Source organism: Citrus sinensis, chromosome 7 (genome assembly GCF_022201045.2).
Source record: "Citrus sinensis cultivar Valencia sweet orange chromosome 7, DVS_A1.0, whole genome shotgun sequence".
Taxonomy (NCBI): domain Eukaryota; kingdom Viridiplantae; phylum Streptophyta; class Magnoliopsida; order Sapindales; family Rutaceae; genus Citrus; species Citrus sinensis.
Genome location: NC_068562.1, coordinates 15,927,241 through 15,939,086, shown reverse-complemented (window position 1 = coordinate 15,939,086; position 11,846 = coordinate 15,927,241). Strand labels below are relative to the sequence as shown.

Sequence of the window (11,846 nt, the reverse complement as noted above, 5' to 3'; positions counted from 1 at the left end):
AATTCTCTTTCTCAATTGTATCTTTTCTTTTTTAATATATATATATATATATATAGAGAGAGAGAGAGAGAGAGAGAGAGAGAGAGAGAGAGAGTAGACATTTAAAATTAATAATTCATGACCTTTTTTATATTTATTGTTAACATAACATATAATAACATTTATAAGTCCAAATGTTGTTGATATGTGTATAAAATTAAGTATATTATTATATGTATATGTGTATAGACCAATCTTATAATATTCAATTTCTTAAACTATGCTACCGGTAATTAGCCTAATTATATTATGTAACACAATCTAAGATTACCAAACGCATACAATTGCTTTTAAACCCATAACACTTTCAAAAATAAATTTTATCAAACATTTAGCTCATTCTCTTCATACCTAATCATTTTTACAATACAACTAATAACAATTATTTAAAAAATTATAGCATTACCAAACTGGCCTTGTATAAGTAACACAATCTAAGGTAATAGTTTATAAGAAATATATTACGAATATGCTATAAATAAGTTATAAAAATATATAAGTTTATTTATCTAAAAAACTTTAAACGACATTTATTCTATCAAAAACTATTATTTAGCCACAAACTATTTGAGACAAATAGGTTACTTTAATATTTATAATTTCTCTCACAATATTTAGCTATGACATAGTATTTTTCATGGCTAAATGTCATTATAGGCCACAAAATTTGCTTCAAGGCTAAAAAATAGTGGCAAAAGCATCATTTACTTGTAGCAATTCTTTTAATAATATTACTATAGATTAGCTGATATTCGTGTTATAAATATCTAATTGTGGTGTAGTGGTCCAACACAGATACGACACTAATGTGTTGTTGGGAATATATGCTCTTTAAAAGCATATATGTTTATTTAATTGTAATAAATAATTTTTCTGATTAATAAAATAAATGAGGTATTTTATTCAAGTATCTTAGTTGTATTAATATTTTGAGTAAAGTCTATTTAATCATATTATATGTATATATGTTATCACCATGTGAATTTACAGAAGACATAAAGATAAGTTATCTTGTAATTAAATAAATTAAGTTTGCAGTTGATAAATAAAGTTGGACGCTTTATTTAGGTATAGATTATAATAAATTGATTGAATAATTTATCTTAATCATGTATGAATTTATTGATGTAGTACGACTACATTGAACTGATCACATATGAGATTTAATTAATTTTGTAATAATTGTCAAACTTATTAAATATCATAGGCATTGATTTTACTGTAATCTTAATCTTGAGTTAGTTATAATTTTATGATTGTAATTGTTATTCCATTTGAGTTACTAATGAGCACAACACACACTTGTAATCAAGATTACCCAGTATCTTAGTGAGAGCAATTATGAGTATTGAAGTTATAGATTAGCAATATAGAATTTGTACAACACATCTCTTGATGAGTTTTTGGCACTTGATCATCAAATTCTCTGGCCAGAGTGTGTCAACATATTTAGTATGTTGAAAATGATCATTAGAGAAAACCAGTAAGTATCAAGGAACAAGATGTAATTAAATTGATTGGACAATTGAGATATCGATTTAATTAACGATGTGGTACAAAGAATTATGTTGTAAAGATATCAATGTGGCTTGTGATGAATTATTATTGGAGCATACAATTATGAAGGTCAGTTCCAATCTTATAGTGGAGTAGAGTTTTAATTAAATGATTAGGCTTATTCATTCACAAGCTTAATTGTTGTAGCCACTATTGTATGTTCCTAAATGATCCCCGGGTGAGCTCATTTAATTGACTGCACCACTACTGAACCTAAAAATAAGAAAATGGGCATATTAGGTGATAAACCTAATTATAATATTTGTTAAGACCTTATGTGTTATATTCATGTGCAAATGGAGTCTTATGTTATTTTATAATGTGAGTCTCAAAGTTGTTACACATGATCTCCATTTTCACGTAAGTGGAGAGATAATATTAAATTCAAAATATTTATTATTTTGAATTATAATAAAGGATAATACATATCTAGAGTTTTACAATAGATATCATATAAGTGTATTTTTCTTAAGAAGAAAAGATACGGGATTCTAAAATACATGTTTTGAGAAAAAAACACTGCAAAAGTAGTCGATTGTTTCGGAAGTAGTAAAACGGACGGCCACACGTCCAGTGCTGATCAAACTTGAGTCATAACCTGAAAGATTATTTGGTGGTGGATTGTGATCTAATAACAGTGATGACGGATCGTGATCTAATAGGAGTAGTGGTGACGAATCGTGATCTAACAGAAGTGGTGGTGACTGATCGTGATTTAGGAGCCTAGATTACTTCAGCGAAAAAGCAAAGTCGGATTATCAAGATATAATTTTCTAGATTGCGGATTCTTATGTATTATATGAGATCGGTCCTAAAAATTTTTATGAGAAAAACTGATTTTTTACTAACATGTGTTGTGTTGTGTCAATCTTTTATTAGTCATGTCAATATTTTTCAATGCAAATACAAAAAAATTATGTCATATCCACATCATGTAATCATGTCATTACCCATTTAACCACATCTATCCATTGATCCTTAGTGTGCAGATACACCATCGTAGCAAGTTGAGGTGGTGTACCTACCTACAAAAAGTTTATCTCTCATAATAAACCAGCGAGCCTGCAACAAGTCCAAGATCAACGTATATATTCAATTCAAATCCTGGTACGGAGCTCCAAGGGAAAGGCCAATTAAACCAAAGACATTGGTCTTTTATTCCTTAATAGAATAGTTGCAATCCTAACTCTAGCTAACGTGGTCTTTCAAGCTAGTGCACTTGGATCACATTTCAAGGGTGAAATCAAAGGGAAATAGACAAACAGTCAGGTAACACGTAATTGGATCACATTTCTTAATGGCTATAGTTTTCTCTCATCATTACTTTTGGAAAGGTAGGATCCGTGGGTGTAGGTGAAGGTAATATGGAATATTCTTTACCGATAGGGAGAGGAGCAGATGCCATTGATAAATACGGATAGGGCCACCCTCAACATCACTGATAAATAAGGATAAGGCTATGCTAAACCTGGAAGAATGCCATAAATCTCCAAATTGATTTTAAAATCATCAACAATCGAACAATACATTGTACTAGTCTTAAAGTTTACAAGATATGATACTTTGAAGTGAGGAATTGTTTGCTTGAGGAAGATTAGAGTTCGAATGTAATTCAGTGTAAAAATTTGCTATGAACTCATAGTCCTTGACATAGTTCAAGATTATGGATGATTTAAGATTTTAAGCTTTTCTGAATAATCAATGTCTTTTCTTTGAATAAGAAATAAGAACTTCTTTTTTAATAATCGATAAAGATAACATTGGAATTATGGCAAAAGTTATTATTGGGGTTTAAAGAAATAATCTAAAAGGGTCAAAAAGTTGTGATGTTTGCCCCTCAATTTGTTTCAACAAAATCCATCTTTTGTTCATAAAATTTAATAAAACCCAATACTAAAACTCATCATATGTTGATGGAGGTGATAGAATAATGGTGAAGAAGATAGATAGTAGTGATGATGATGAATTTGTTGTTAATGAAGATAGATGATGGAGCAGAGTGCAAAGAGAAAAAAATAATATAACAAATAATAATTTTTTTATTTTTAATAAAATTAATTTCGAAAAGTAATAAGATAAATTAAAAAGTAAGGGTTATTGAGTGAAAAATCATTACTTTGGTCAAAATATCACCACCCCTTAGATATACAAAATGATGGGCCTGGTCAGCCCAGGCTCAATTGTCAAGGGCTTCCTTTTAAATGGGTTTAGCCGCAATACAATTGTAAAGGGTTTTGCAGTAAACATCTCTGTGCACTTGATTTTGCCTCAACGTTTCTGAAGGGCAAGCGTTTGTCGAAGCGAAGGAGCAGCACCAAGTAAGCAAGAAGCAACCATGGCCAGCACCAAAGTCCAGAGGATTATGACACAACCCATTGTAAATTTCTTTACTTTAAACAATATTAATAATATTGTTACTAATGATTATTATTTGATATAATGTTACCCATATACATTTTTTTTCCTTCTTAATTCTTGTTTTGTGGCTGCAGAATCTGATTTTCAGGTTTCTTCAAAGTGTAAGTATTATTTTCAAATTTTATTTATTTATTTATTTTTCTAATAAAGTTGTCTTCTTTGTTTGCAATCTTTGGTTTCTTATGATGGGTTTCAAAATTTGTTGGCAGAAAGCTCGCATTCAAATTTGGTTGTTTGAGCAGAAAGATTTGAGAATTGAAGGCCGTATTATCGTATGTTCATTTCATTTCTTTAATTATTGCTCTTATTTTTTTATCTCTAGAGCCCCCTGTCGAAACACTTAATGAGCTAAAATGATAAGTTGATTTGATTTTTAAATGCATGCAATGCGCTTGCCATATACAATGATATGTGCAAAAGAAATGGTGAATATATTTTCATGCATATAAACTTAGTTTGTTGGTTTTCAATGGGTTATCATCGTGGGAATGATACTAACTACCCGTTTGCTGCGAGTAGAAAAAAACTAATGAATTCTTGGTTTGCTGGGGGAGAGAGTCAATGGATGCAGTATCTTGTTCAACTGTAATTTAGCTGAACATCATAGATCTTATGGCTCATAAGATGTTTCTATGGTAAAATCTTGGAACTTATAGGCATGGTTTTTTCTTTGACTGCACTGTACCTCTATAACATGTTGCTGCTGTTTGAGTGTAATTTTGTTAGGTAATCTTAAGATGCACCATAATCATCTCTTGATCACTTTGGATTAGGATACCATCAAATTTAGATAGGTCTTAGTTTTTGGCTTATATATTTTGCCAATAGATCAATAATACCAATCCTCAAACCAGAGCCCAATAAAATATATGGAAATTTTTGGAGGGACTTTGGCCTTCCAAATTCTATTGAATACATTGTAATAACAAATAGATTGAACTGGGTCCTCTAGTTTTTATGTATAGCTATATTCTATATATAAGCCGAATGTTTCTTTTATTTTGTTCTAGTTTTTCTGTTTGGCATGTATCAACAGATGTGTTCTAGGTTTAAATATAAACATTTTTTTTCTTTAATTTTTTTGATTACCTATTGCGGTATTACAGGATAGCAGATTTAAGAGACATCCCTACCTGCACCAACTAAATTAGTTTTTAGTGAAATAATAAAAATCAGTAAAAACAAAAATAAGAGTATCCTCCAAATCATGAAATCTTGTTACAAAGTTGTATTTATCTTGTTTTATGCTTTTGCTCTGTTGTTGAAGATGTAAAATGATTATACATACTGAATATGTTGATAACATGGGTGGAGTAGTAAAAGCCTGTTACAATGACGAATAAAGCAAAATGGAAAAAACCAAAGGAAGTTCGGGCACTCTTTTTCTCCACTTTGAATCCACTGCCCTGATCATTTCTGAATTCAAATGGTTGCATAAACAATAATAGAACATTGTGTGTTTCTTATCCCTACTTGCCACAGGTTACTGTATGTGTTGAACTTTTGCAATATTCTCATGCATTATATTTATAGCATCAGCCCAATATTTGTCTTTTCTGCAACAGTTCTTATTCTTTTACTCTGGATCAATGTACAAAATTCAGTACTACATATGTTTCAGGGGTTTGATGAGTACATGAACTTGGTTTTGGATGAGGCTGAAGAAGTTTCTGTAAAGAAGAAGAGCAGAAAACCACTAGGTGAGTTGCAAATATTACTTTTTTTTTTAAATCTCATTTTACGATGTTAACTTAATTGTGATTATGTGCAGGTAGGATTTTATTGAAAGGAGACAATATAACTCTGATGATGAATACGTACGTCAATTCTTTCTCTTTCTCTCTCTCCCCCCCTCTAATCACACAAACAAATGGGTGCTCACCAACAGAATTTTCTTTTCGCAGTTCATATCTGTTGCATAAACTTAATTTTCTCCTCCAAATTCATTCAATACTCTCATGCACAAACATAAATACTTTGATTTCAGGGGAAAATGAGGTGGTGCTGGCTTGTGCTTGGGTTACCGTACTGCTTGCTTGTGATTTGGGTTACCATGCTGCTTATGTCAATGCATGTTGCTGGGTCCTTCCATTTCAATGCCTATTGTTATTTTGAATTGTCCTGGGGACTAATGTTACTAAATGGCTATTTGTATTACAGTTTGTACAAATCTATTGTCAAATGTTTGTGGTAAATGATTAACTTTACACTAGACAGTTATGTTATCCAGAACTAATATGAATGTTTGTTATGTACCTGTATTTCAGATTCTTATATAGTTTGACAGCGGCTTTTGAGACGAATTTTCGGGTGTAAGAAGAACACTCAATTTTAAGAATTTAAAACCCATTATGTCACATTACTTGCAGCTCTGAATGAGTAATAATGTATCGAGAGCTACATTGTCGTCGGTTTAGTGGATTTCATCTTCCTCCTTTTCCCCCCATCGGTTTATTGTTGGAATTCTCTCTCAAATACTGGGAGATTTGAACCTTTTGCACGAGGGAATAGAAGGTGAGAAATTTACTATAGCACGCCTGAGGCATGCTTCCCTTAAATAACTGAAATTACTCAATTGAAGCTTTCCCTCTACTCCATTGAAGCAAGCTAAGCCAAAAGCTAGAATTATGAAAGACTTGCAAACACCATTTAGAAGTACTACGGGTGCTAGTCGCTTAACTAACAGCAGTTACTAAAACAACAGAAACATTAACAATAGCAAATGTTAGGTTTTCCATTGTTTGCATAAATTCCTATTTAAGGGTACCACATTGTAAGAATTAATGTCTAATTTGGGTAGCTTTATGATTTCCTCCAAGATTTGTTTCATCATGAACCTTTTTTGATGGATTCCTATTAAATATGGACGGAACAAAGTCTGAAAATTGATTAAGACAAAATGAGACATTGAGAGTTTAGGAATTAGGGTCTTAAGAGTTAAATATTTAATTCATGTACGCATGTTATTCATGCATTACGTTGATATGGTATAATTATGGGCAGATCCAATTAAGGCTTAGGAGGAGCTTTAACCTCTTCTGGACAATTATTTTTCCTTTTAAATATATTCTAAACTGTTATTGAAAGAGACAATTAAAAAATTTGACCGTATTCGAATTCAACAGGAATATTTATAGTTTATTAGTAAGAGTTCTACTTTATAATTTTAGAGACCTTGGTCTAAATCTCTATAATCACATAATTCATTTTTTAAAAGATGTTTACGCATAGTTCCTTTGATTTATTATTATACTTTTTTAAAATTAAAAAGAAAAAAATAAAATCTGAATACTTATGTAGATTTCCTTTAATTTATCACTATTACTTTTTTAATAAAAAAATAAATAAACCTGAGTTAAGTGAATAATTAAAAAAAAATTCCCCCAAATTAAATTAAATTTTTTGAACTAAATGCTGCCTAATCGAAAGGGTTGGGTCTGCCACTAAGTACAATAAGGGCACTCTAAATTCTCTCCTTAACTCTAATATCAAGTTCGTTAACAATTTGTCTCGAAAACTTAAATATTGCAATGCCAACATTAATATTAAAGTCAAATTCAAGAAACTTTAAGTTGTGCTACATAACCGAGCAACAAGGCCACTATCAAGTGTCCTTACCAGTTACCACAGCATCTTCACGAATAACAACACCTCTAGCAACACTGTTGCCGGCACCTTTTGCTCTTTTTGCAATTTCAGACCCAACTTTACCAAATCCCCTCACTGCTTCTGTCTTTCCCAGTGATTATATCCACATACATCCTTCTCAGCTATTATCCTGCCACATTTGAGGCAAATGTATTACTTAATGTTGGCCAATGCATTCTTAGCATAGGTTTATAACAAATTACTAGAAATTTGAGGCGAGAATGAATGTTTTGAGATCGTTTATTAAAACTTTTATAGTTTTATTTAGTTTCAAGTAGTATTCAAAATGAGTAATCCAATGATTATCGAATTTGTATTAAAATTCGTACATCTCAAATGATGCGACATCAATTGAAAGTGCATATAGAGTCGTAATTAGATGGTGTTAAATCAGAGTTTTTTTCCTTGAACTTGTGACACACCTATGCTAAGATTGCGCTGATATTAACTTTTGTTTTTCAAATTTTGTCTTGCAAAGCATCTTGTCATGGTATCGCCAGGCAAAATCCCTGCTCTTGTTCTTGGGCTTTCTACAAATACCAACATTGCTTAGCTTAGTTTTCAACATTTCAACTTCAACGCCAAGAAACGTACTAGCTAGAGTTTATATATACAATGAAGCTCATTCATCATTTTTGCCTTATGGGCTTCAAACTTGGCCGCCTGTCTAGCAACCCTAGCCTTCATCCTCATCACTCTCCGACTCCGCCGCTGCTGTTGCCGCTTAAAAGCCAACTTCCCGCTGGGCCCAAAAGCCTGGCCAATCATCGGCAACCTCAATCTGGTCATTGGTCCACTTCCCCACCGGTTCATCTATGCTCTATTCGAAAAATTTGGGCCCATTATGCAAGCACAAATTTGGGTCATTCGACGTGGCTTTTTCGTTGAGATGGCCAAGCCCTTTCTCAAAACCCATGATACTGTGTTTGCTTATCGACCCAAAATGGCAGCGCGCAAGTATACACGCTACAATTTCTCAAATATGACATGGCTATCCTATGGTCCATAATTTAGTCAGGCGCATAAAATATGCTCGATGGAATTGTTTAGCGCCAAATGCCCGAAATCATATATAGTAGAAGAATTGAATTTGCTTCTTAAACACTATATGAATCATCTGAAATTGGCAAGCCTATTAGGTTAAAGATCATGTTGCAGATGTGAGTCTTCACATTATAAGCCGTACGGTTTTAGGGAAAAATTACAAGAATGAGCATTAATATGGGATAATTATTGAGACAGGACCGGAGTTTAAGGAAATGGTCGATGAATTTGTTGCTCTTAATGGTTTTTTGATATCGGAGATTCGATTCCATGGCTAGGGTTCTAGGATTCGCAGGGTAATATAAGGAGAATAAAGGATGTGGCCAACAAGTTTGACAGGTTCTGGGAGCATGTGGTTGATGAACACAACGCTAGACGAAAAGGGGTCCAAAGATGGTTGGTGTGCTTTTGCAGCTTGCTGATGATCCTACTCTTAAAGTTAAGCTTGTAATGGCATCAAAGGCTTTACATTGGTACTTAATTATTCTTAACACATTATTCTCATCATTATTTTTTAAAATAACATATCTATTGATATTTTATTTGCGACCGTTTAGGCGATACAATTGGTTCAACATCTTCAAAACTATGCTCTTCCCGCTTGAGTTGGGTCTTCATTGCTGACAAAACAGAAACATAAAAGGCTGAAGATAGTTGAAGCAAAAGCTTTGGATAATAGAGTTTATTGAATTATTCTGAATTGACAGAATTAGGGTTTTGGTCCCTTAAATAATAACTTTAAATATGTGAATTTACCAAAATAAGTAAATTTGAAATATTATTTTATAATAAAATTCTCCTAATCTAAATAAGAAAAAGAAAATAAATGGTGTTCAAATCCAAATTCTTAAAAAAAAAAAAAGATAAAAATCCTATAAGAGACATGAAAAATAGGAAAATAGCATTATAAGTTTGATTCATCTCATTGCAAACTTCAAAATGGTATATTATACACAAAAAAATGAACACATGTAGCCTAAATTATGGTCTCTAGAAAGTTTCATGCTTGTAATAAAAAACTATCCTACACCAGCTGCGCATCTAACTAGCAGCACATAACTTGCTAAACATCAATAATGATAATATGATCAGATCCAGAGATTACGAAAATGCAATTCATATGTGTATTTGTGGATCAAAATAAATAAATATGTTAAAGAATGCAATCGATCGATTTTAAAGTCAAGTTCTGCAAGCGAGAGCGAAAGTTAGAATACAAATTAAATTCATAAAAGACATATGATTCGAGCACAAGATTTCTAAATCTTTTCTCTCTTTCTTGCAAATTTGATATAGGACCTCATAGTTGGTGGAACTAAGGCATGTGCAATTATATTGGAGTGACCCTTCACTGAATTATTGAAAAATCCTGAAATTTACAACAATGTAATAGAAGAACTAGACAAAGTAATTGCAACAGAAAGGTGGATTGAAGAAAAAGACATTGTTAATTTCACATTTGTTGGTGCCATAGGGTGCATTTGGGATTGAGGATGGGCAGCTGTAGTTTAAAAGCTATAGTACTAAAGTGTTTGGTAAACATTAGTTACTGTAATTTTTAAACTATGTTAATATGATTTTTTACTTGTATAATGAAAAATATATTATGTTTTTAATATTTTGTCAAAATTATTATTTAAAATTTATACTTACTACATATTATTAATTTTTATTTAATAATTATAATTTTTTTCCACAGCAGCTGTAACTTAAAAGATACAACACCTCAAATTTCAAACCGGACCATAGTCAAAGAAACGATGCGTTTGTAGGCGGCTCCAATGCTTTTGCCCAGAATGGCTAGAGAAGATTGCAAAGTTGTGGGCTATGACATCCTAAAAGGCACTTGAGTCCTAGCTAACATATGGACGATAGCGAGAGACCCTGCTTCTTAGGAAAGCCCTAATAAATTTTACCCCGAGAGGTTCCTTGGAAAGTCAATTGATGTCAAAGCGAATGATTTCGAGTTGCTACCATTTCGAGGTTAGAGTCATTGGATAAAGGTGATTCAATCAAGTCTAGCTAATCTTTTGCATGGATTTACATTGAAGTTGCCTAGGAATATAAGTAATGAGGAGCTTAATATGAAGGAAGATTTTAAGCTTGCTAATCAGGAAAAATCTCCACTAGAGTTTTTTATTAGCTCAACCAGGACTTTCACCACATCTTTACAATTTGTGATTATGGATGCCGAAGTAATTAAATTATAAGACTTGCCCTTATTTACTTATATTTAACTTTTATATCTTTTTATTAAACGACCTAGTGCATGTTTAGAATAACTTATCTAATGAAAATAAATGCTTATTTAATTGCATAAGTTTTTTTCAAAATTTTGCTGTTATTTAGTTATTTTTTAGTAGAGTTTTTGAACATTAAATAAGATATTTTGTCTCTGCTAGTAAAAGTTTAAATTTGTATTTTTACAAATAAAGATTTGAATTTTAAAAAAAATTAAAATGTCTAAAATTTTTATTTTCTTATTTGACAATCTTATTTCATTTTTTTTTCATAACACAATTTTTTTTAAAAAATTACCTATTAAAATAAGTTTACAATTTTAAATAAAATCTCTCATTCACAACCAAACAATTAAAATCTTTTTGATGAAAGCTTTACTTGCAAAGTCTATTACAAAAATTCTATTCAAATAAGCTCTATTTGAGGAACTATACGAAATAGAGTCTTACCCACATGCACTAACAGCTTATTTAGTTTTTAAGGGTAAATGCTCTTTATCCCAAAAACAAAAGAAAAGAAAGATAAATGCTTATTCAGCCCATATATTCTAGTTTAAGTGTCCATTTTATTTGACAATCTTATTTCATTTTTTTTTTCATAACACAATTTTTAAAAAAAATTACCTATTAAAATAAGTTTACAATTTTAAATAAAGTCTCTCATTCACAACCAAACAATTAAAATCTTTTTGATGAAAGCTTTACTTGCAAAGTCTATTACAAAAATTCTATTCAAATAAGCTCTATTTGAGGAACTATACGAAATAGAGTCTTACCCACATGCACTAACAGCTTATTTAGTTTTTAAGGGTAAATGCTCTTTATCCCAAAAACAAAAGAAAAGAAAGATAAATGCTTATTCAGCCCATATATTTTAGTTTAAGTGTCCATTTTATTTGA

The 11,846-nt window shown here is 31.4% G+C and overlaps 1 protein-coding gene and 1 pseudogene across 1 annotated transcript; both read left to right on the top strand.

The window, feature by feature from the left end:
- The first annotated feature begins 3,808 nt into the window (after nucleotides 1–3,808).
- Nucleotides 3,809–6,317, top strand: LOC102623698 (uncharacterized). Its single transcript, XM_006491949.4, has 6 exons — nucleotides 3,809–3,973; nucleotides 4,089–4,115; nucleotides 4,224–4,286; nucleotides 5,636–5,714; nucleotides 5,786–5,831; nucleotides 6,002–6,317. Exons 1-6 carry the CDS (start codon nucleotides 3,932–3,934, stop codon nucleotides 6,009–6,011), a joined length of 267 nt encoding a protein of 88 aa, XP_006492012.1. The 5' UTR covers nucleotides 3,809–3,931; the 3' UTR covers nucleotides 6,012–6,317.
- A 2,234-nt stretch (nucleotides 6,318–8,551) lies between these two features.
- On the top strand, nucleotides 8,552–10,197 carry LOC127898835 (flavonoid 3'-monooxygenase CYP75B137-like; annotated as a pseudogene).
- The last annotated feature ends 1,649 nt before the right edge of the window (nucleotides 10,198–11,846 follow it).